Source organism: Accipiter gentilis, chromosome 16 (assembly GCF_929443795.1).
Source record: "Accipiter gentilis chromosome 16, bAccGen1.1, whole genome shotgun sequence".
NCBI lineage: Eukaryota > Metazoa > Chordata > Aves > Accipitriformes > Accipitridae > Astur > Astur gentilis.
Window position 1 is genome coordinate 20,249,874 of NC_064895.1, and position 26,482 is coordinate 20,276,355.

Sequence of the window (26,482 nt, forward strand, 5' to 3'; positions counted from 1 at the left end):
AACTCCAGAGGGAAAATGTTGAGTGCAACAGAGAATTAGGGAAGATGCAAACTCTTGGCTCTGACAGACTTGTCTCAGCTGGGGCAGGATCACGTTCCTGGACCTTCTCTCCGTATAAATGACAGCAAGCAAGAAGCTGGAAAACCTGCAGCACTTCGTTTTAATGCTTTTGCCAATCTGACTGCTTTTACCAGACAAGCACAACATTTCCTACTTAAATGGTATTTCGTGTGCTAGTCAAACATCCCTCTCTCTCTCTCCATCACTGACTAAGAGGTTAAAAATATACTGTTGACAGTCATTTACTATATCCCAGGGGTCTTCATGATGCCTGACCGGCTATTCAGCCCTAAGTACCCGCCTGGGGCTCCTGAACCTTGTTGCATCCTTCCTAATGAGCAGCTGAGTGCAAGAAAAAGACCAAACCTGAGCACTGACTGATGAACACCAAATAGCCCACCACTCCGGGTGATGCTCTTCTTTCAAACCTGAAATATTTCTTGCTTCTCCACCATCCTTCAGGAATAGAGGCAACTCCCTTCTTTTCATCACCAAGTATTTTTACCGAGTTCAGCTTCTTTTCAGTGGAAAGGTATTATTCTAGCCTGACCTTTTGTATTAAATCCTGCCTTTATCCAGCCCCTTTTCAGGCAGTAAGCCGGCTGTATGGCTCAGGAACCCCACCCTACCCTATTCTTCCCTTTCGAAGCCCTTAGGATACAGGATTAGTCGTGCCTCTTTATCATGCCGTTTGGCCATTCTGAAAAGGCAAAAGGAATTTTCATGATTTTATTGCACTTAATCTAATGGACTCATTAAAGAGAAATGAATTTTGTCAGGGTAATTTTTTTCTTAATGAAAAATGTAGTTTTGCACAGGGAGAACACGTCTAAACCCACCACATTAAGTGACTGTATAAAGTCATCAGTGCAATTCCAAATACATTAAATATATGCTGAGAAACAGAATCAGGACTTTCAGTGGAATCAGACTTAGCATATTAATTTCTACTCACATTCTGTGAAACAATAGAAAGATTATTTTTAGTTCATGGCCATTTGGTTGGTGACCCAGTGGAACAGGATTTCCCCCCCACCCCCTGCCTTTTTTTCCTTCTTATGTAACCTAAGGTTATATTTCTGATGATTGCTCTGAAACCTTTATTCTCTTGAGCTAGCATTTAATTTATTTTACGCTGTTAATATTATTCTACATAAAGTCACAAAGAAAGAAGGCAAAGTAAGTGATAGGTCTTCATATGTTAAAAAACACTGGGTTTAATCATTAATGTATAAACCATGTATTCAAAGCCATAAAACTGTACCCCTAGACACTTACCTTTATGCATTTCAATAGTTTCGTAAAACTAATCATTTTTACAAAACTAAATACCTTTGTAAGCGTCTATCAGATAAGGAAGACTGCTTTCAAATCTCAGTGCCACCAACTGCTTACAGGATTAATTAAAAATTTTGTGAACATTAGCTTCAGGTTCACTAACTGCCCTTCGTCCCACTTGGGGAAGGTGCTTAAAATTGCCTTCCTTAAGAAGGCATGCAAAGGTTTCCCCAGTAGAGGGATACTAGGACAAAATAAACTCAGCGTATGAAACTCAAGGGGAGCTATTATACGCTTCACACATTGGAAATCAGGGAATTCATTTAAGAACATGAATAAAGATTCAGAAAATTGTTTTCAGCTAACACTTTCAGAAAACTCGAATTATGTGGGTTGGACACTGGAAATGAAAGGAAGCAAAAACTACCCCATTCTGGCAGGGGGTCTGTGAACACAAAACCACTTCCAGATTTAAGAAATACTTCAATTAAATTGTTTCCTAGTACTCATTCCCAGCGCAAACCCCAATATTTTTTCACCTTATGTTACACCACAAGATAAATGTGGTGGACTTAGGCCAAAAGGCTATACTGGTACAGCAAAAGCAACACCAGCACGGACTAAATTAAAAAAAAAAAAGGCAGGAGGGAGGAGGGGAGAAAAGAACAAAAAGAAAAGGACTTTCTAACTGGGGCACTAAATAACCTCCCTGAAACACGCTGTGTTACTACTGAACAAGATATCACTGCACTCTTCAGCTTTCTCAGTAGACCTTCAACAAGGTGAAAACTGAGCAGGAGGTCTTCATCTCTCTCAGCATCCTCTGGAAGATCTGGTCTTCGCTTCCTACGCTACGTGCTATGAGTCGGATATTTGCAATACCGCTTGCAGCCCACTGTTTGCTCTCTGAAGATGGGTTCTTCCCTCCTGCACACAGAAGCACAGGCTCAGCCACTGGGTAAGCAAACCAGAGCGCTGCTGCGGCCGGCCAACAGCTTGTATTGCTCCATCAGCAGACAATGAGCAATCGGCGTGACAAACGCGTTGGGAAATAAAGCAGCACACTGAGTTTCATCCGTTCTGAATCAGATTTTCATAAATGGAAGCAGACATGCTGGCCAGTCGGGCTTTGCCACATGGTCCTGTGCCGATGATGGACTTTGGCCTGGGAGATTGACCTCCTAAACCAATAAGAACCAGGTGAATGGGAAAGGACAAGCCTGCGTTTGTCAGAGGAGAAAGGATGGGGTTTAGGCAGAGCAGGACTCCACCAGAGAGACAGGAAGGCACCAGCTTCAAAGAAAATTAATCATTCAGTCCTAACAGCTAAAGAAACGATAACGCAATGGCAGTTTCCGCTAAGGTGACAATGGGAAGCCACAAAAACATACTAAGTGTGTTAGCAAAGCAAACAGGCTCTTCACACATGGCAGAAAAACTTAAAAGGCACTTCTTTGGGCCGTGCCCGCTGGCAACACTACACACACAAACCTGCAAAGGAGAGGGAAAAAAGAGCAGGATCTTGGTTTGTGATCAATATTGTAGAAGTTAATCACCTTATTATTAATAGCTATTATTGAGATGTGTTAATACAAAGTTTTCCCTGACAAAATCACTTCAGACAAATGTGTTCCCAGTAAGAAAGAAGAGTCTGTTGGAAGGGAAAATCATATGGGAAACACACTCAATGAATAGACAGTTATATGGGAAATACGCACAGGGAATATGTGAAATTTTTCCCTTCACTTAAGGGCCCAGCAGAGGAAAGAAAGAGGTGATGTTCCCTTCAAGTGGATGCTCCAAGAACCTTGGGAAAATGACCGGAGCCACCAGCACAGAAAACCTGTTCCTCTGCACATGTTTGCAGGGATGAAGTTGCCCATAGGAACCCCTTGAGCACTAACAGGTAACAAATACAGGCTGATGACAAGTAGCAGGAGCCAGAACTGCAGCTGTAGCCATTCATATCTGAAGGCAATTCCGAGAGAAAAATTAGAGAAGCAGCCCTAAGATGCTGCTGCCTGCGTTATATATCGTCCCGCTGGCCAGCCTTCCCAGGATACGCGAGAAGCCACATACAGCAGCCATAAATACCGGGAGCTGAGGGGTACCTGCCTCAGCTCACCTGCTCTTGCCTTCTGACAAGATGTCTGGGGAAAGACAGAAGAGTTTCCCCAGCGTGAGCGGATTAAAACCACTGTTGCAAAGAGGGATGAAGAAATCAGTTTCCTGGAATTTGCTATTCTAATTAATTAGAGCAGCATTACAACAAGGGATCAAGGCTCCATTTTGTGGAGGCAATTACCAAAGTCCAACACCTTTCCAGGATACTTCTGAACTCAATTCTCATCCGAGACAGCTGTATGAAAATAATTGTGCAGCCCTGCTGCATTGGCATGAACAGTATCGTGTAACCTGAAAAGGTAGGAGAAAAGGTCTATCTGCATACCTCTGGAGCTGAGGGGATTGATCTTTAGTTCTGGTGCTGTTAAGCCACCCCTGCAAGAGGCAAAAAGTATCTCCAGTTTATAAAGACACTTCTGAAAAGCGGAAAGCTTTCTTTTGGGATGTATCAGATAATAAGTATTTTTATAAGTTGCCTAAGGAAGATGGTATCGCTGCATTTGTGCAAAAATCGCTTCTTTTGAACTGACCGGTTTGCAGAACAACCCAAAACCTCTGAATAAACGCCAGCCCCAAAACTCAACAGCAATCTTGTTTGGATCAGTTGGCTTCCAACAAGTCTTGTTAGCAATTTCCTAGAAGACTCTTTATTAGGGAAAAGGCTATCCTGAAAAAGAATAAACACCCTCCAGCATCATTTCTAGAGATTTTTTTGTGCGTGACAACAGCCAGAATATCGCTTGTTATGTGTGATGCATAATGAGATTACATTCAAGATGTGCTTGTATGATTGCGCTGAGGCCATGCATCCATTTGAACAAAGTTTGTTCAACAGACTTAATTTCACATGGGCTGTGACAGCAATGCAGACTGGGTCTTACAGTGCCCAGCCTGCTCTGAGACTAGAAATCACTCCATCCTGTTACTCTGCTACGCGCAAAATTAACACGTAGTGAGATGAAAGGCTTGAAAGCTGACCGCCAGCAGCACCGGCATCGGGAGAGACTAACATAAGTCGTGCACCGTTGCGTTTGAGTGACATGGAGCTGGGAAGGATTTGGATGGAGGTGGCTGGGAGCGCTGGGCTGTGGCTGGGAGCTGCAGCCCGGGCAGGAGCCCCACAGGGAGCCGAGGGCACCCTGGGCAGGCGCTGGCTGCCTCTTGCTGCGGGGGATCGGGGCACGCAGAGGGAAGGAGATCAGTCCGACATCAGAGGGACTGCAGCCCTGCAAGAGCAGATCCCCCGGGAAGGCAGTCTCACAGCCCACCCAGGGGGCAGCGGCTGGGAATCACCGACAAACACACATTTCCAAACTGAAAAAATAATTAAGCACCTAGTTTCTTTTAATTAAGATCTTGACTTATCCACCACTCCAGGATACGCAGATGTTTGGCTGCTGGGATGTATCAACACACCTGAGCACTGGAGGCGATTCGTCTCTTGGCTTCACACCTCAGCAGGCGGCAGAGAGGGGCTCCCACCCTGCAATACCTGTGCACCCCAGCTTATGGCATTGGCCATGTCTATGGACGGAAGACTTTGTTATTAATGATACCTCTCAGGCTGCCTCGGTAGAGATTTTCATATGCAAATTTGGGCATATTAAAGGTGTTCTGCTGTTCTGGCATCCTTGCATCAGCTAAGTGCCGAAGCAGCACGCAGCGTTTTACACTTACGTAAGGAGATAAAGTTTTTGCCTCAAGGATACGATGTTCCAAAGACAGAGATAACATGATGGGAAATGACAAGGAGCAGTGGAGAAAGCAAAAGGGGGAAGGGAAAAGAAAGCAAAAGAGACAAATAGAGAGGAGAAAGGGCAGGGTACTGTCATGTGCCTGAGTTTTTCATTTCAGCATGTAAGACGTTTTCGCTCGGTTATCTTTCTTTAGGATCTTTTAAGTTATTTTTCTTGATCAGCCTCTTCTCATCCTCAACCTCGTTAGGACCATGTTTTGCCTCCTCTGCACTGACAGAATAACCAGTGGGTCTCATATAGAGGATGATGCTACTCTGGTGTAAATGCAACTGCTAAATTCCAGCCCATAAAGAGTAAGAATCTCTCAGTGCAGCAAATGATGAGATTAACGATAGAAACTGCAGATGACTGTAAACAAATTTATCCCTTCAGTTTATCTCTTCTTCGGTTTCTGTTATTCAGGCCTGTGAGGTACAGCATCTCTGACCAGAAAATATCTATTCGAATCAATGTCTTCAGCTTGAACTAATAACCCCACCACCATTACAGCACCGGGTCTGTCTCTGACAACAACGTGGGTGTCTACCCCTTTCTGTCCCACATTGCCTCCAATAATTGGTGTCTCTGCAAAATTTTAATGCATTCTGCAGCCAAGTCACCTAGTATTGATGATTATAAAGCTATAATAGAATTGTTACTGAAATCCCTCTTCATCCCTTGACACAGGCAGTTCTGTTTGGATTGCTTTTTGATTTGATTGTTCTTTACTAATTCTGGGATACCTACGTTGTCGGGCCACGATTCTGCTCTCACTGATGAAAGACAAAATACACTAAAATGGAATAGGCTATTAAAATGTAACTACAATATAACTAAAAGTTAAAACTTCCATGACAGAATAATAAACCCGTGAAAACTAGTGTTATGATGGAAAGCCTGACACATTTGTGTTCATGAAGAACAAAACCACCTATTTTATAGCCCACCTAAAAAAACCCTGCAAATTAATTTTGTTTGTCTTCCTCAGAAGTGAGACCTCGGAGATACTAGAAACAGACAAAAATGTTCAGAAATGCTTGATGTATTAATTCTAAGTACATACTTACTTATGTTCAGTATGTTGTCCTGAGAGCTTTACTTCCCATATTGCAGTACCTTGGCCAAATTGTTTTCTGTAATTTATGCTGAGACTTTCTGCTACAGGCAACTTACAGCAAGTCAGTGACACAATCATGACAATGTCATATGGAAACTTGATCGCAGTGCATCATGCCAAACTCACAACATATACTCAACAAGGTGCTCGCAGCTACAAGAACATATTAATGCGATAATAGTATTAGTAGCTGACATACATATTAGTAGCTCACAGCTACTAGCACATATTAATGCAATAAAAATGAAGCTTCGATTCAGAGGAAATACACATTATTAGCACATCGTATTAACGGCACAGCAGAGATACTATACTCGCGTTGTCCTACTTAATACGATGGACATGAACTGGAGTTTTCTTAATTCCCTGCAAACAGGATCAAGCCCATATAGAGTTACAGTGTTAGACAAAGCAGCAGAAGAAAGGCCAATACCAGCAATCCCAGGCTCTAGCGACCTGCTGCCTTGCACTGCAATCCTGATGCCACCACAGGGCTCAGAGAGGAATGCTGAGCCCCCTAACCCCTACACCACCCAAAGAGGTTTGGGGCGCTGCATCTCTAGGCAAGACAGGCTGCCGAGGTGTGGGAGATGGGATGGGATGGGGTGGGATGGGATGGGATGGGATGGGATGGGATAGGATGAGGTGGGGTGGGATAGGATGAGGTGGGGTGGGATGAGATGGGATGAGATGAGATGGGATGGGATGGGATGGGGTGGGATGAGATGGGATGGGATGGGGCGGGATGAGGTGGGATGAGATGAGATGGGATCGGATGGGGTGGGATGAGATGGGATGGGATGGGATGGGGCAGGATGAGATGGGATGGGATGGGGCAGGATGAGATGGGATGGGATGGGATGGGATGGGGCGGGATGAGATGGCATGAGATGGGATGGGATGGGGCGGGATGAGATGGGATGGGATGGGATGGGGCGGGATGAGATGGGATGAGGTGGGATGGGATGGGATGGCTGTAGCCCTGCGGGGCTGGGAGCAGGGGGTGCACCCCGGGCTGCCCGGCGGGGCTGCAGAAAGCAAGACAGGCAGGAGGAAAAGACGCTGGGGAGGAGGGAGGGAAGGAAGCTGGTCCCCGGGGAGACCCCGGTGCAGCGAGCCGCCCCCCCGCCGCCCTTACCTGCGCCGTGCGCCTTTGTTCCTCCGGCTGCCGCGCCGGCAGCGCCGCGGCCGCATCCTCCTCCTCCTCCTCCTCCTCCTCCTCCTCCTCCTCCTCTTCCTCCTCCTCCTCCTCCTCCTCCTCCTCCTCCTCCCGCGCCTTCCCGGCGGCGCGGCGTCGGCGTCGGCGCCCCCCCTGCTCGGCCCGGCCTCTCCGCAGCCCCCTGAGGACCAGCAGCGCGGCCGCCCCCAGCACCAGCGCCGGCCAGAGCAGCGCCAGCAGCCGCCCCGGCAGCCCCGCGGCCGCCGGCACCAGCTCCCCCGCTCCCAGCGCCAGCCGCACCGCCGGACCCAGCATGGCCGACCCCGGGGCCGCCGCCGGTCCCCCCCACCCCCGCCGGGGGGGAGGCGGGCGGGGGGGAGGGATGCTCCGCTCCGCTCCGCTCCGCTCCGCCGCGCACGGAAAGTTGTCGCCGGCGCCGCGCTGGCTGCCGCAGGGGGGAGCGGGCAGCAGTGCGGCTGCGGGGCCGGGCCGGGCGGAGGAGCCGAGGAGGGGGGGGGGGTCCGGGGAGGGAGGGGGGGGGGGGGGGGGCGAGGACACGTCGGTGCTGACGGGAGTCTCGTTGCGAAGGGTTTGGCCGGGAGGGCGGGGAGGGAGGGGGGGGGGGGGCGGACGGACCCCGGGCGGTGCGTGGGGGGGCTCTTGCGTGGGGAGGGGAGTGTGGGGGGGGAAGGAGTTAATGCGTCGGATGAGGTTGCGCTGTGGAAGGAGGAAAGCGGTGAAGGGAACCGCGGGGCGGTTCAAAGCCGCCGGGCTGCGGGGCACCGGCGTTCGGTTTGGGGGCGGGTGTCTGGGCGAGGGTCGGGAGGCACAGCGGTGCTCGCAAGTGGTGGGTTTGTCCAAAATTCTCCCGTCCAGGCAGAAGACTTTTTAGGAATGTGCTTCTGTTCTCCGGCGCCGTTACGAATATGTCACTATCGAGCAACATCCCTGTGATGATTCCAAGGATTGTCCGTGGAGCGCGGCGCGTGGCGCGGTCTGGTCTAGCGCTGGTCCTCGGGGAAATACCAGGTTGTCACCGCTGGCAGAACGCTAAGCAGAGCGCCCCGAACCACAAACCTCTTCGCTTTGCTGGGTGGAAAATTTCTCCACCCACCTGATGAATAAGGGCAGGTGGTGCTCTCAGAAAGCCTTTTGTCAAAGTCTTAGAGCTTCTTTTAAAGTGACAAGTTGTATTTGATCTTGGCCGCTCTAGAGGGACAACCTCTGAGAAATAAGCAGTGAATAGCAATGGAGGGGAGGAACAAGCCCCTAATTCAGAAATGCGTCTCTCAGCGCGGTCGTGTCTCGCACCTGGCACAAACTCTGTGGGACTCGCCAGGGCGAGGGGGCGTTACTACAAACCAATACAATTGTGTAGCATAAAAAGTCACATTTGTAGTAAACCCAGCGCAGAGAAGGGGTTGGTAAGGGAATGGTCTTTGTCTGGCCCGGCTTTATTTCACACCCGGTGGGGACTGCTGTCTCCTGAGTGCGGATCCAAGCGCTGGAGCTCAAACCCAAACACATACCCCTGCAAGAGACAACGATGGGGAAGGCTCGTTCTCCATCCTTCCGTTGGATTGCCGACTCCTCAGGGATGAAAGATTTATTATTCCCATGTCCTGGGCCTAATTCCAACTCATCCTGAACAAGTCTAGGTTTTGAAAGCACCATGAGGTGTCCTAGCACTCTAGAAATTTCCGGACAAAATACAGGAAGATTGTCGATAAAATGAGGTGCTGAATGGCTTTATAGGGGGAAGCAGGTTTGGGGAGGGAGGGAGAAATGCTTAATACACAGGAGAGTGCCGCGGGGTTATGGTGGTACTTCGCACGCTGTTGGAATGGCAAGCTTCTGTTTAAACATAGATCCCACAAATGATCTGTTTTCTGTCTGCCTGTCTCGTCCTGCCTACCTTCTAAAGTTCAGCACTGACTAATCTTGTGGTCTGAAACCTCAGAAATGTCAGTGTTTCTGTTCCTAGCCCTGATAACTGATTTCTTAGGAGAATATGCCTGTCTTGTACCTATCTGGAGCCCGAAGCTGGTAACTGCGTAGTCATGTGCAAATGTCAGAGACAGGGGGCTTCCCCTGAAGTTAAAAAATGACAGTTATGTGATTAGTTTTATGACATTTTAATTTGATACTTGTCTTCCCCCCCCCCCCCCCCCCCATCTTGATTTCTCTGTTTGTAAAATGAAGATACATCTCTCCAGGTCTGAGCTGTTAAAAAGCATACAATCTATACCTCGGATCATAAATAAATATCACTACTTTCAGCTCATCTAAATTAGTTTGCTTTTCTTTTTCCCAAGGAACCGTAAGCTGAAAGACATTTCAGGAGTCAGCATTGCTTAACTGACTATGAGGTTACTGCTTTGCACCATTCCTTTCTGGTTTGGGTTTTTTTTTCCCCTCCGCAAAATAAAGGCAATTACTGTGGCTGGTCTGTAATAGCATTTATTTTCAAAGATAAGCATCACCATATTAGACTTTTTTCTAGTATTAATACAAGCTAACTTAACAGCATATCACTTACAGTACTGATTGATGAAAATAGCGCAAATTATCATGATGTCATGTTATAAAGGAAAGCCTGAAACTTTATTGCAAGCCTGAGAAGATATTTTCCTATTTCTGTGTGACTCGTTGCAAATGTCTGATAGGCAGTTGTTCTCCATTCAGACACAGAAGAAAAGTCCAATAATCGGGAGCCGGAACCATCTATTTGTTGCAGATCAAAATGCAGTTAACTGTACACTGACAAAACAGTCCAGTCGCTAATGCCTAATGAGCTTTATTTGAACCTGACTGCTTCTGCATGCAGCGTTAGTCATTCGAGGTGCTGAAATGATGAAGGTAGGCTTTGGGAGTTTTTCTGGGGAAAAAATCCAGTCTTATTAATGTTTAAGTGTTTCATGAAAACAGTTTGATTTTGAAAAAAACAGATCACAATTGGGGGAAGAAAAAAAAAAAAAGGCAAAAATCTTTTGGGGGGCAGTTTTCACGGTAAAAGCAAACCAGAGTTTTCTAGCTGAAATGAAAGCATAAACTTTTATTTCAATTTTCTGTTGAACTGTGAAAAGAATGAAATTTTCTGAAAAAGTAGGGAACAAAATAATTGTTTTAATAACATTTCACAGAAATTATAAGGTCCTGACCTGACATGTTAGCAGTAGACTTAAGGAGTCACCCACAGAAGCTAAGAGAAGTACCCTACTCTGACGCTGCTGTGCTTAATCACCAGCAAGAGATGTGATAGAAAAATTAGTGATTTCAAACAAGTCAGAGATGTAAAGAGGAAGCTTTTAAACTAGCTCAGCAAAAACACCTTTCAAGGGGCAGCGAGAAGACCTTTTGGCAGTATTTAATACTCTTTAATCAGCTTCCCTTAACTGGCAGTTCAGAAAACCCTGGCTGAAACGAGGCAGGCGAGTTTTGTTTCTAGGAGCTGCTCAGAAAACCTTGAGTGAGGGGAGAGAACGAGCGGTGTCTTCCCTACTAGAAGCAATCGGTGCTTACTGCGTTGTTCGGAACAGACCATTCTCGTAAAACTACAAGGCTTCATCCTCCCCTCTCTGAGACTATGGGAATTCGGGGTAACTACATGGAAAACAGTGGGGTTTTGCACCGGTCTGAGCGACAGGGAGCAGCTCTCCTTTTGGTAGCTGGTTTCTGAGCCCTCAGTCGGGAGCTGTTTCTGGGGAGCACCGTGCGGACACAGGCGGGACGATGCTCGGACGCGGCCGAGATCAAAGCGCAGGTCTCCGTTTCAGGCATTCGCGGGTAATGAAACGCGGAGCGAGGACGTGTCCCCTGGGCAGCGACTCCTGCCATGGGGCCCAGCTGCCGGCTGTGACCCTCTTGCTGGGCTGTACCAAAGCTAATTGACAGGCTGAGACGATCTCACAACCCGCGGCTTATATACAGGCTCGAAGGGGCATTCGCACCGAATCCCGAGGTCTGTCTGCTGTTGCGCAGCAGATGAATTCTAACGTATTTGTGTAATTCACAGACTTTTCCTGTTTTTTCTCCTGTCCGAAGCCCTGGTGCACTAGTGACTTTCCATGGACACACGTGAAGCTGATGAACTACCCAGCTTGCTTCGCCTATCGATGAGGAAACTGAGGACCGTGCTAGCTGCACGGCTGGCAAAAGTGTGACAATAACCAGTAATGAGAGAGGAGTGCTCCATCTGTTCAGACTATTCAGCTCCTTGCGTGGCTGCCCACGTGGCCAGGTATTTGCCATTAAATAAGATGATTAATTCCTTGACAAGTTGATATCTGGCGTAGCAGTCCGGCATTTCCTTTTGGCATATGTGGCTGCTTTGAGGAATGCAGCTTTATAGATTTTTACTAATTATCTAATAGCTTTTCAATCTCTGGTTTCAGTACGTGGAACTGGTGTTAATTAGTTGCAGATCTTCAGCATACCATTCTTAACTGATTACCCTAGTAAATATGTTTAACACTTGCCTTGGTTTCCTGTACATGATTCATTCAGTTGGTAAGTGATCCATCTTTGTTTGCTGTCAAAGTCTTTGAGTTGGAAGAGGCCTTGAATCATGGTACTTGGCTTTTCTGAATAGGAAGAAGAAACAGAGTCAAATAAGCACGCAGTGGTAATGCAGGCAAAGAAGAACCATGGCCTGGGTTTCTTTCACTAATAAAAAGTTGTGTAAGCTTCAATTTCCCTTTCATTTTCATAAAGAACATACTGGAAACATCTATTTAGCCAAAGACGTGAAATTAAAACAAAGAAACAAAAACATCTTGAAAGGAGGAAAGAAGGCACTTTCCCAGCTTATGTGTTAATTAAGACCAGTCAAAGAAAACTGCTTCAAAAGGAAGGAGGAAGCCAGCGGTAAGCACGGCTGCAACTGCTTTTAATAGGCTCTAGCAATGACATGCATGGCAGACAAAGTCATAGCAGGCATTAATGCCACAATGTCAGTTCAAAGGGTACAGCGAAAAAGTTGGAGGCAAACCTGAAGCTACTGAATAGTAAAATTGTCTCACTAGCAGTTTGTCAGCAACAGCATGGGACAAAGGAACTTGTTTAGCAGAACACGATCATCTTGAGAACTATAAACACTGCTGGTTTAAAGATAAAATCAAAGACCTTGAGAGCAAAGCAGAAGTAGACATAAAAATATGCATAGTTGGCTTTCCTGAAGGCGAAGAGCTTTGCATTGCTGTCAAACAATTCAGAAAGAAGCTGTTAAGTGCCCCAGGTCGCTCTTGCACCCTTAGCACCCGCTCTTCCCCTGGAAGAAAGCCTGTGCAGAGCTGCATGAATATACAGCACCACTGGTAGGTTTTCTGCACGTCCCATCAGCAGTGGAGATCTGGGAATCTGGCAGGAGAATTTATTCCCTTCTCGTCTACAAAAAAGCTGAGTGCAACCTACAACAAACTATTGTAAATATTTTATACAATAGAAAAATAGATTTGTCTATTCAGCAGCAGGAGACAGGACTGTTATTATGTTCTTTACATGCATATTTCTTCCCAGTGCTGTTCAGCCTGTGTCTCTGATCCAGCTGTCTGGGAAACCAGCTGGTAATTTTCTGTTTCTTTTGACAGGCAGCTCAAGCTCTTGCTTTAAAAACTTCCTAGGTCCCTTTATCAGAGATCGGCAGCACGTGTGCATTTTTTCAAGAGGATGATGATGACTACAAGGAGGTCTCCTAAAAATCAAGACAAGTGTCTGTCCTTGCTTTATGCCAAACTGGCGCATGACACAGCGAGCACAGAGTAAATGAGTGATGACACGCAGTTTAGTGCTATCAAAAACAGCATTCAGAGGGACGCAGCTGACACACTGGAGGGAAGCGATCATTGCCCTCAGGGAGGCTTTAGTGTCAAAAACCTACAAATACGTATCCACTGATAAAAGGGTGGCTTATGCTACAGTGTTCAGACCACATCGTATTCTCATGCGATCTAGGTATCAAAGGCCACAAAGTTTTCCCTAGATATGTTCCCATAATCTCTGTATCTGGAGAGGATCTTCCACTTTGATCTGGAGACAAGAAGGTCTGACACATGTACTGCATCCACCACATCCTTCATGGTTTCTTCTCATGTTTAGTCATCCTCCATGTGAAAAAACCTACATCTTGTTGCTAACTTAACGTTATCTAGTTCCAGTTCTCCACCGCTGATTTCTGTGACTTTCTCTGTCAGATAGCCTTCTCGTAGCTGTTGTACTCTTCCTGAGAAAGTGCTTCGGTGTCACAAGTGTGTTACCTCTTCAACTCACTTCTGACAAATAAAAGATATTAAATCTCTTTATAGGTCTCACCAAAAGGCATTTCCACCAGATCTTGTGCTATTTTTGGAGGCTTTTATTTTGCACATCCCCTTGACATCCTTTTTCTGCATCATCATACGGAGAAGTAATATTCAGCCTCTTGAACCTGTTCACTTGTTCCTAGCATATATATTCTGGGATCATTTTAGCTCTATTTTCCTCACCAAGGCATTAGGGGCTCCAGTCGAGCTGCCCGCTCACGTTTTTCCGGCTTCCTAGCCAGATCACTAATTTCAATTCAAAAATATTTATTGGATTACTAGAGTAAATGGCATCCACAAACTAGCAGGACTTGTTGGTTGCCAGCAGGTGACTGCCCCGTGCTTGGTTCCTTCCCCTGCAAAGGAGAAATGATGTTTCTACAGCACTTAGTCTATCTTGTCAGCTCTGACTAATCTCATCACAATGTTGGGAAGAAGAAGGTTAATCTTTTTGTGATTAACAGGGAATCTGGAGCACTTACAGATAGATCTTTCTACAGATACTGAAGAGATTTATGGTTGTTGCATAGGCTGGTAGCCTTGGTCAGTATGATAACATTAGCAGACAAAACCCTGATGCCTTAGTGTGGCTTTCAGACAGTCTGTCCCATCGTATCTGTATGGCAAGTGTGGTCAGTGGATTAAAATTTGCTTCTGCGCTGTTCGCAGTATCACTTTCTGTAGTGAAGGATTATCATAAATGCATTTGATTTCTTATATTCCTGGCATACCTCCTGCAAATAAAAGTAGCTTACGGAGGCTGCATTTTAATGGTGCTCTGTAGGTACGTGCCTATTTGTTCTGGCCACAGTACACATGGAGCTGGTTGCTCAGACCTGGTTTGTGTTCAGTGCTTTCCCTTTGGAGGCAGAGAAATTGTGAGTCTGGCTGTAAAAGACCACAGCAAAGTACCCAGAGCTGGTCCATCACTGGAGCTCGTGTTCCAGAGGAACAGCCAGGGGAGCTGGGGTGAATCGTCTCAGCATGGGGAGTCAGACCTGAGACTTATGGGGCTGCTGCCCCCCAGATGTAACCTGGTCATAGATCATTTATTGCTTTGTCTTCTCTTCCTTTAATCCCAGGTCTCCTTATACCTGAAGGAGATCATCCTTCCTGGGCATTGCTGTTCAGACAAGCCCCAAAAATTCAGACATTGCAGATTGCTGTGGTCTTCCAGATGTGCAGAAGTCAGTGCTCAGTTCATAAGTGTCCTATGAGTGAACCCTGTATGCCCAGGGAGCTTTGCTGGCCTTTGCCTAAGACGAAACGCGTGACCCTGGTTCCTTCAAAGGCAATGTCACAGCAAAGCGCTGAGTCTCTTCCATGGTCGGTAGTTGCCTGGGATGCGCGTGTTCACACAAAGGTTTGTTTTAGTGAAGGCTCTGTCCTGTGAGCAGTCAGGTTGAAGGCCTGGAGTCATCACGAAGAAGCTTCTAGATCTGGCTCTGCAGAAGAAATCTCTATTAGTAACTAAGCACTGAGGTTTTTCAAACAGCTGTTTTATCTAGATCCCAGGCTTGTGCCCCTGAGTTGTGCTCCGAGGATCCAGCCAGTGTCAGAGCATCCTGCAGGATTCGGTGGGGTTGCTGCTCCTCTGCTCACCCTGCCCAAAAAAACGCAGCCTCTTGGGATGAACCCAACCATTTTTGTCTCCTTCCATAACACAGGGAGCCACAATTTCACCATAAGGCATGTGACAGTGCAAGCAATGACAGCAATGATTTCCCATTTTGTAATTGCCATGGCAACTGTATCGTAACTTAGACTGGCAACATTAATTTTATGGGGTTGTCTCTCTTAAAACATGACATAATTTAGCATTCAAAGCCATCCCACCACCCTGTTCTCGCACCACCCTGCCAGCCGTGCCATGCAACAACGTTTTGTTGCAGCAGAGTTTTTGGAGATCCCATGCATAGGGTTACTTGTTCCTCCACGTTTCTTCCCAAATAATGCAGCATTTCAGAAGGGAGGGCTGCGTTTGGTAGGTGTTTTTCAGACGGGAGTATCTTGTAATTTTCCGAGCCTCTGTAGGAGTGCGTGTTTAAGCCAAGCTCAAGTCCTTTAGCTGTTCCCTACACCCCAGGTTCCTTTCACGTAACATTTTCCTAAATTTAGGGTGTTGAGCTTAAATTCACTGTATAAGGCATCTCCTTATGACATGAGATGGCTCTTTTCTCAGCTATCAATAGCTGTGCTGCCCACAGCTTACCGTGCCCTTTAGCTACCATGCAAAACATGCAAATCAACACATGCAAAACAGGGAACTAAGATCTGATTACCCGGCGTGGATCAGAGGCGGTCCTATTTTTAAGCCTAGCTCGGGAATGTGGGTAGCAAAGCGTCTCAGGAGGAGGAGGTGCAGGCTGGAAATGGTGGGCAGCCACAGCAAGGCAGGACAAGCTTTCTGCCTGAGCCGTGCTGCTGCTGGGCAGAGCCGTGGTGGCCTTGGGGCAGGCGGCTCCATGGCCGGTTCCACCCGCTGAAGAGAAATCGGCAGCGACGGCTGGACCCCGAGGCCTCTCTCCGGGAGGAGGTCGCGTCCCATCACGGCTTGCTCCTGCCGAAGCCCTCGCAGTCAAAAAGTCACAGCTCATTCTGCCTCCTGCTTTCAGCCCTCTTGTTTCATTTGTAGTCCTGCCATTGATCCAAGGCCCTCTCCGAAACCTCCTGAAGTCAGGGAAACTGGGAAAGGTCTTCAGCATCACATAGCCTCATAACAGCTCTCCTCTAATTAGCCTCAGGTTACAGGGAGCGTGGAGCGGGGAGAGGCAGCTCCCACAGAAAAAGGGTTTGGAGTGGACAGCATGTCCTGTGGGAAAAGCTCAAATCCTGGAAGGAAATGCTGGCCATCATTATGTCAAGGGTCTCTGCTGACACTTCATCATGTTTCTGTTTGAAAATGAATCATTTGCTGTTACAAGCAAGTTCTAAGATGATTAAATGAAGCGGAGGACGGACAGCAATATTAGCCACATTTTCAGTCAGCAAAAGGGATTTTTTTTTTTAATGTTCTTGATATTTTCCATATTACTTCTCAACTAGAAAACATAACCTTCTGGCTTACGTGCCCCCTGGGGGCCATGTTCACCTCCCGGCTCTGCTGGGTAACTCTGGCCAAGCCATTTCAGCTCAGGAGTTAATGGCTTTGCTTTCACATCCTTCATCTGCTTGTCTCCTCAGATCAGCGTTCCTCAAACTCCACCAGCCCATGGGCTACAAGAGGCAACAAGTTTTCCAGGCAACACCACCCTTTGCTCTCCCTCAGTTTTAACTTCTGAATTTCCTGTGCCTGTGAGTAGCATTGGGGCAGGTTGCCGCAAGCCGTGGGCTAGTGTGGTGATGTTTCAGCGCAGGAGCTGTTGATGGACACCTAAAGCCTTGGAGGAGCACTGGTGTCGTGCCAGCTGTGAGTTTTAATGATGCTTATTGATCTGGGAGTTCTTCATGCTGTAGAGAGAAAAACAAGCCTTAAAAACTGCCTAAATCCTGAAGCAGATGGGATTTAAAGCATATGTCTCTCAGTATTTCTAACCAGCCTGTTTAAACAGTTTCTTGCATGGAGTGCTGGCCTTTTTCCATTTGATGCCTAGGCATATACCTCCCCCTCATTATACAGTCTAGATGCCAAAGATGCCAGGTCCTACAACTCTCAGTAGCAAACCTATTAACTAACTGCTAACATAATTTTGTGTCTAAAACGTAAGACGTTTCCTTTCCTAGTAGTGTCAGTAGATAACATGCTAGTGATGTGAGGCAGTCGGATGTAATTATAACAGGAACCAGGAGTGAGATTAAAAAGTTCCAGGTCAGTTGTGTCTCTTGAATTACGACTTTGTCCCCCTGGGGAACTCACTCATATACCAACTACTTGATTCCCTGAGCTGCCACAGACAGGTACGGAGCACAGTGTTCTGCAGTGACTGCCAGGAAGGTGCCCCTTGTTGAAATTTTTAAATTGAAAATACATTTGGCATGACTTCCCTCACCAGTCCTCCCTGGTGGACCTTTGAGCTCAGAAATGCTCCTGCAGAGGATGTGGGTTGACCTTGTGAGGAATCTGACTACCCAGATGCACAGACGTTTTCAGTTTTCCCGAAATGGTATTGCTTTCATGTTGTCAGATAAGAGATACTTGTGGTTAAGAGTGTAATGCAGTTTCAATAATAAATATCTCTATTGTTCAGTCTAGTTTTCAAAAGCGCTGTGATCCCAGTAGCATGTAAACAATGGGAACTAAAATATAATATAAGGCAGTGGTCGGCATTCAGTCCTTGTTCTTGATCTTCTCATGCTCATCCACAAGCAGCCCCTCTGAGATGCTGATCTACAAATGATGAGAGTCTTCAACGAGCTCCAAGAACAGAAACTAGTACTTTATTCCAATTTTCAGCAGCTAATTTCCAGACTAATTTACCACACTGCTGACCAAACCACCACTGCTGAGTTAGCACTTGGGGGAGGGCACTTGGATGTGGTGGAGATGGCACCAGTCTAAGCCCCAGCTGAGGTAATACTCACCTGAGCAGAGTGTTTATTCCAAAACTGATTGATTCAGAAAACTGATGGCATTTTGAACCTGGTTAGCACTTTTTTTACTGGGAATTCAGCATGCCCTGATGGTCCAATCCTGCTGTGTGCTGGCTGTGTCAAAGCCCTGATAAAAATGCTGCTTCCCAGTGAAGGACATTCAGTTCATATCTCAGCCACGATTCATTGCCACGTTAAAGCTGTCACAGCTTGCTCCAAATGCACAAGTGTGGGGCCTCTACAGGAGGGTGAAGTGCTGTCCTGAAATACTGCCCTGGTACTCCTTACCGTACAACTGTATCAGCTCTGCACAATATATACCCTAATTCACTCTGCCTCCCAACAGGACCAATTAGATTATTTGCAGTACTATGGTGATGTGCCTGTGCTGTTTCCAGATCAAGAAATGCCTTGTCTGGTACTAGTGAGGACGTCTGCACTGGACTGCCCGAAGAAGTACTCTGTGCTATGGGAAGCCACCAGCAGACAGTGCTGCACGTGCCTTAAGGACTGGGCATGGGATGCATTTGATACATGGTCCTGTGTGAACGCACAGATGAAGGGTCAGGACATCACAGGCTCTTAAGATGCCATTGCAAGGGTCTGGAAATAACTCTTTGCAAGATCAGACCTTGAAAGCAGAGCAGCGCCGGCAACCCCAGACCTCATGCCCAGCAGAACCCAAATAACAGCCCTAAGTCAAATGAAAGTTTTGGAGCCCTGAGCACAGGACCGCTGTGTGAGACCTAAGAGAGTCCATCTGTGTGATTAGAAACACAGCTGGAATAACTGTGTTACTAACTCACGTACCGAGACAGCTTCCAGACAAAAGCAGGCAGGGCTAATGCAATCCGGTGGGCCGTATTTTCCTCACCTCGGGAAAACACTTCTGTGAGCAAGTGAATTTCTTGAGTCTCAGGGATGGCAGTAGCCCCATCATGAGGATCAGGCAGGGGCAGTGACAGACTAAGCCATGGGACATCCTAAGAAGTATCTTGGTTTTAAACCACTTTTTGAGACCCAGCATCCCCATGTTGCTGAGGGATGCTCCCCACTGCCCTTGCGAAGCTGTGGTACCCTTTGCTCCTCGTTTTGTGGGGCCAATCTCCAACATATCTCTTCCATTCCTGCTCAGTTCACCTGGAGCTACAGCCTGACTCAACGGCAATTGTAACGGTACCTAGAGTGAGCAAATATGCTGGGAAGCTGAAATTGCCCATTCCTTAGTTGTCTGTGCACTTATCTACTCATGGAACTGAAGAGCAAAAAGGAGGTTCAATTTTCCATTAAAATTTCATAATGCAGAATATGGCCCTGCATCCTGTGTGCGTCATACCACCTTTGATAAAATTACTTCTGAGCGACAGGGACAGAGGGATGCCCTCACATGTCCGTGCCAGAGCAGAGCCCTTCAAAGCAGTGGAATGAACCGTCTTGGGAAGGTTGAAGCCTCTGACGGGGATGGCAGGCAGACTCACCCTACATCTGTGTCCCTCACATGGCAACAAAATCACAGTCGTGCGCGGGCAGACTGTGGGAGCTGGAGGTTGCAGACTGTGCACAACCAGGGAAATTTGCAATTCCAACAGCAGATGGCACAGTCCTAAAACTAAACTCAGCCTGCGAGGCAGCACGGGGAAACATTGCCTGGGCTGCGAATGTGAAAACTCCTGCAAGAGGATCCTGTGGAGTCAGTCTACTGATCTGTCAACATAAGCAAACTGCCTTGAAAATAGTGTATTTTCTCTTCAGGAGAAACCATCTATAAAAGAAACTGCATATATGAGACAATCTGGTAGTGGTGAGTTTACTTTAAGACTCTCAATACAGCTGAGAGCTTAAATGTAATTATAAGGTTTTTGGCATCCATGCCTCATAAAGCACTCTTCTAATTATCCTTGTATGATCTAGAAACAATTCATAGTGGCCACAGATACAAAGAAATTCTATTTACTGGAAGGAAAGTGAAAGTCCACAACAATTTAATTGAACAGTAATGTCTTAAATTTGCTTTCCTATGGACATAATCCTTTTGTGTTTCTTAGCCATCATCTAGAATCTTACAGAAATAGGCATAAAAATCTTGTTCTGTTACATTTGGAATTTTATGAACTAAGTGAGGTTTGAGTATATCAACCCCAAAGCCCCCAGCCCCGTACATATGAGAAAAGCAGTGCAGCAGACTTGGCACTTTGGTTCCATTAGCATCAACAAGATTGTTGGGCAAATACACTTATTTTGGCACTTTTTTTACAAACTTGCAGAATAAAACCTAGAGATCTTCCCTCAATAGGCAGTATGGTAAGCCTGGATGTATAATCCAGGACAACCATTTCATGATGTTTAAGGAATTAAGAAACTAATCCATCCTTTTGATGCACTAAGGAATTGCTAGAGGAATTGTCTAGTGGTTAGATCAGGAAACTGTGAGTCAAGGCGTCTGTTCCCCCCTTTGTCAGTGAATCATTTCCTCTTCTTCGAGTCCCACAAAACACCCAGACAGAATCTGTCCCCAAGTAAAATAAACTGTCTACCAGATTTGGTCCCCATGTAGCTCCCAGGCTACTGCTTATGGTAGAAGCTCTATTGTGTGTTAGAATCTGAAAGCTTTAAATGTCAGAAGAGAAACATGTTTTGTGGTCCTGTGTGTGAATTTTCCCTCTGCAGATTTCACAGAGCCCAGAGCTCTGTTATCAGCTGCCCTGTGATAGCACATAGAATCTTAGCATGGTCCTCATTTTGGTAGATGTCATAGAAGTGCAGAGAAAAAGACTTTTCCAATGCTAAGAAGCATGTAATTTATATTAGTAACATTGAAGGACTGGACTATCCACCTTGGTTAAGGATCTGGTGACTTTCTTGCAGTTAGTCAGGAAGAGGCTGCTGTTTTCAGAAAGAGATTCAACCCACAAATTTTCAATCTTTTCCCTGGGATAGGATGAAATGTTTTCTGGAGCTGTCTGTCTCCACTGTTTATAGAAGGAAATGTCAAGTGATTTTACTCCTAACTGACTGCCTCAGTTCAGTGCTTGAATGGCCATCCTTGACTCCTGCTGTAGGCGTCAGACCACATTAAGCACCAATTCCTTAAGTTTAACAAAAGTGTATTTGCGGCTGTGTTGTGCTTTCAACAACTACAGTTGCTGCTGCTGTTTTTGCAGTTGCCACACATTCCCTGCCCCCCCTCCCCCCCCCCATGGCACACCGAGGACTGCTGTGGCTCTTCTGTTCAGTGGTGTCTGCTCAGGAACCAGCACCTTCCCAGAGGAGGGCAAACAGAGAAACAGCGCGATGCTTTACTGCCCAACACGCTCATCGGTCATCCTCTTCCACTGCTAATCAAGCAAACAAAAATATGTGCTCTCAGAGATAACAAGGATTAAAGGGTTTACAGTTGTTTCCCACAGGGATTCCAGGCATTCCCATATTTGCAGTAATTCCCAGAAGTTTGCATCCCAGTTGCCTACACAAGGAGAGCAGTGGTCTTCAACGATCAGAGAAACATGAGTTCTGAGTCGAATAACCCTGCAGAAATGTCTTGAATGTTTGGGATTCCTCCTCCAGAAATATCTGTCTGACACAAGAGGAGATTGATCTCACCTATCTGCAGCTTTCTAAAAGGCTGGTGAGCAGGAACCCTCGGTAACCAATGGAGGCAGAGGAGCAATTTCAGGCAATGTAAGTATGAAAGAAATAATGCCTTAAACAAGGGAATCACAAATGGTCTGTTCTTTTCTTTTGCTGTTTGTCTTAAAAACAATTAAAACTGTAACTTTCTCACCAAGAAAATAATTTTCAGTTTCATTTATCTATAAAAATTTGGTTTGCATTTGCCTGATACCTTCCAATTGGTATGTTTTTTTCTACTTATCTGTCATCAGAGGTTGTTGTGGTTCAGGTACATGAATGTAGGTACCTGGATTGTAGGTGTTTACAGCTATTTTAAGCTCTGCTTGCAAACACTCCTACTGAATGGTATTTCTCACTCTAAAGTAGAGTAGGCCTAACGATCAGCACTCCAGAAATGCTGATTTCTCCCCATTAATGAGGAGAGCCTGGGGTCACTAGCTCTGCTGTTGATATCCGCACTGCAAACATCTAAAATTAGGTGGGATAAATCTCATTCAACAAGCTTGATACTTTAAGCCCCTGTTCAGCAAAGCACTTACTGACAGTATAAAATGAAGCCTGAGCTTAAATGCTTTCCTGAACTGAAGCCTCAATTACTTAAGGAATGAGAAGACAGTCGTGGGGTTTCATAGCAGTTAGACTTGCACGAGGCTTATGTTGGATTTCCACCACGCAGTCCTACATACTGTTCTATTCCCCTACAGAAAACACTTCTCTTCCTTCAATTTCCTCCTCCAAACACATTTATTTCTGACTCTTCCCGGCGCTCACTATCCCCGGCTGAGTCACACAGGCGGTGTAACCCAAAACTGGGGCAGGCGAGCAAGAGGCACTGCCGGCTTTCGCAGCTTTCGCCCCTGGTTCTATCCTTTTCTCTTTGCTTTGGTGTTTAGCACTAAATTCTTCATCGCTCAGCTGAAAACTTTGCTCAAGAGTGGCAAGACTGCACAAATATGCGGTGGGGGGATGAGTGAACCTCGTGTTCACTTGGTTTGTCAACTTCTGGGGGTAGGTGGCGGAGGCTGAAAGCCCAGCCCCATCGCGTGTGTTTGCACGAGCAAACTCCACACTCGCAGGGCACAGGTCCAAGCACAAGGCACCGGTACCCACGCCGTGGTGTTGGCCTGGGCCACCGTGCCAGCCCGCGCGGCATCTGGGCACATCCAGCCCCCAAACGCCCTCCGCATCCCATCACCTCCTCCGGGCTACCAGGAGAACCTGCCCTGGGAGGAAACCTTGAAGATACGCCAATTATTTTTTATAGTTGTCTTGCACCTTTGAGGCAGAGACCTAATCATCGCTTTTATGCAGAAAGAAGTTACTACAGTCATCTCCTGAGCTTGGCCAAAGCTTTTGGGTGCAAATAATAAATAATGGTACTGATTTATTATTGTTGTGCTTGTGCTGTAAAGATGTTAGAAGAGATGTCAAAATACTCAAATCAAACAGACGTGCTTTGTTTATATGGGCCATCACTGTGCTATATGAGAAGCAGGGAGATGAAATTGCTAAACTGAGATCAGCCATCAGCAAGAATTGCTGCAACCCTGAGGATGTGCAGAGTGCAGACTAAGTGGGAATTAATAACTGTAAAAATACAGGGACGCCAATGTGGTGCTTTTTTTCCCTGTTACACAATTTAGTCTCTGTAGTCCCTGCTGGTCGATAAGACCAATGGAGATGCAATCCCAAATATTGAGCAATACTGGTATTGATAATGACAGACACCTGAACTTCACTCTTAGTTTCACTCAACTGGTTAACTACCTAACAAACTAAATAAGTACATTAAACCAAATAGTAGCAATACAAATGTAATTGAGAATTCAGTTAAATCCAGTAACTGGCTTTGCCGTGGGCAAGGTGATGATGTTAAGGGTCGAGGGAGACTGGGGTCAGCATCACTTGAAATAATCAGCAGTTTTCTGGGCTAAAGTACTTTATGTATCTTTCCATAACTCCTCAGATCTGACTGCCATTTACTTCTGTCAAGTGCTTATGCCATGTTTACAAATGGAAGTATGAGTCATTATCAAATGCATTTTCACTTGTTTTTCTTCTGGTATTTTCTATAAAATGAATAGTTGCAGATGTCTGTGTAAAAAAAAATCAAATCACTGTGTCTTTTACTCCATTGGCACTGAACAGCTTCGGAAGATAATGAGGCATACTTAAATTTCTGTTTTTCCCTCCTGATGATACATTTAGAAGTTAAAATGAGAAAAAAAAATAGCTTTTTCTTCCAATTAATCCATGTGTCAAATTTTTATTATTAGATTTTTATATATTTAGCAATAAATACTATATTTTTTTCTTTCCTCCACCTTTTATTTGCAAGAAAATATGTCAGTATTGTCAGTAAACTGCAGCCCAGAAAATAGATGCACGTGTGTTGTAACTTTCTGAAATGCTCTTTGGTAACATAAATAAATACGTTTGGAGTTTTTCAAAGTGGGAGAACCTTTCTAGTGGAAGTAAAAATGCTGTTACATGTTTGCTGAGAAATGTTTATTTAATCTCTTTGACAAGTTTTCGGGAAGAAATGAGTGAATCAGATTTTTGTTTGTTTGTTTGTTTTTCTCTTTCATTGTATTATGTATGAATTAAAATATGACTGTAAAATAACCTGTACAGATAGGTTTAATTTTCCATTACTCTAAAAGCAGTGTCAAGGACAAATTTACCTGCAGTTCTTATTTCTGATTTTCAAGGGCTCAAGATGTAATGAGTAATTAAAAGCTGCTAGCAGTGCAAAAAAATCTATAAATTCAATAAAAGTAATTAAATTCCCTCCTTGCATAATTCACAAGGTTTCACAATTCTCTAGCATTTCTCTTTTATATAAGACAACAACTGAGTCAGAGACTTCAACATATTTTGTTATAAGCTCATTTGGTGCACAGCCCCTGTTTGCTTTCTGACCGTGGTCATAAGATGATCTACATCCAATTAAATCTCTCAGTCTGTGAGTTAGGTATTCATTACACACCCCTGATGACTACGTACAGCAAAATTGCATAATGTCTTTGTAAATCTTATTTGAATGAATGAGTCGTTGAATTAAAAAATGATGTAAAGCTTAGTTCTGCCCTTTCATATGTTATACTTTACTACACACTTTCGAGAATTAGCACCTGGGGAGATGAGCCCACTTTCCCCACAACACCCGTGGAGGTAACGACCAAGCATTCAGGGTCATACTCTGACTCAGTGGTTATTATACAAGGAAGGTACCAGCTAAGGAGACAGAATTTAGGCAGTTTATATTGAAGCCAGTATTCCTTTGGCTCTTATTTTGGTTTCATAGTATTTATTTGGGGGGCAATAAGGTTTCTGCCCACAGAAGGGAACTGTTGTAAAATCTAAAAATACAATTGTATGCATGGCAACATCCTGGCCCTATAAATATAGGGAAAGCCTATTTTTTTGTGTGAATTTATGGCACGTGCACTGGCTGTGAAACTGGCGTTCCCACGTGCATCACGCTGCCATTGAAAACCGGCGTGCCTGTTGCTGAGATTGTGTAAAACTTTTTGTTTCGACGATACTGTAGAGGCAGGAGTGGGCTTTTAATAAAGTAACCTTGCTTCTTCATGCTAGTCTAAATCACAAGGTCCAGTAAATTGCCTGTGGAGTGCTGCACCACGTTCATCATTACGTAAAATCTCATCTCCGGAGGTTCTCAGTACATTTCCAAGGGAAGTGAAAATAATGCTCGCTGACCTGCCTTTGGGTGTGAACTGTGCTGAAAGCAGTTACAGCTGTTGACAATGAGCCCTTGAAAACCTGTCCCTCGCTTTCCACAAGAGCAAACAGGGAGAATAGATAAGGGCAACGATTTCGGCTTGCCATCCTCTGAGTCTGCAGGAATGGCAAAATAATTCAGCTGATACTACCCACAGTAGTGTAACTGATACTCAGCTCAAGATATTAAACACGTGTTTACCTACAGGTAGGTGTCCTGATACTTAGCTCACCAAAAGTCATTCATTAGTGTTTTTTTCTCTTTCTTGGACAGTAAGAGCCTCAAACCTGAAGGATAATTTTGTCGTGCTTTCCTCTGGAATTAGTCCACAAGAGACTGTGCCACTGTCTTAGACAATTCCTCTGCCACCTCTTTCCCTGTCAGCAGCCCGGTGAGATGCCAGCGGACTGGCACGTGCGTGTGGGCTTGCCGACGGTGTTGCCGTTCATAAACTGATCCCATGTGTTGGTCAGGCATTTAATGGGAAAGTAGATTTGCAATGGAGTTAAGCCCCCTAGGAGACAAGACACAGCCCGGCAAGTGCTCTGACCAGAAAACTGATTTCTTGTTTCACCACAGGAGGAAACCACTATTTTTACAGATGAAAAAAAGAATATGAGTGAGGGAGAGTCACCTACTCCAGCATAGCCAAATAGTCAAGGTCCTTAGTCCAGGTGTGGTGAAAGAATGTGGAAGCTTTTTACATTGAATTTGACGAACAGTACATTTTTTTCCTGAAAAATAATCCCACCTTTAGAAAGACCAAATCTAGTTATAGACCTGGGTTAAGTTTGGCCAAAAATA

At 45.5% G+C, this 26,482-nt stretch overlaps 1 protein-coding gene across 3 annotated transcripts in view; it reads right to left on the reverse strand.

The window, feature by feature from the left end:
* LOC126046523 (protein LYRIC-like) overlaps positions 1-7,842 on the reverse strand; it is a 28,808-nt gene extending 20,966 nt beyond the window's left edge. Inside the window, exon 1 of one of the 3 annotated variants that reach the window (XM_049819029.1) lies at positions 7,454-7,839. In XM_049819029.1, coding sequence (XP_049674986.1) covers positions 7,454-7,789 — 336 coding nt within the window. In that variant the 5' untranslated portion in view covers positions 7,790-7,839. Of the gene's footprint in view, positions 1-7,453 lie in introns of all 3 variants that reach the window. The other 2 variants (XM_049819030.1, XM_049819031.1) reach the window with 2 other exon arrangements.
* Positions 7,843-26,482: the final 18,640 nt, after the last annotated feature.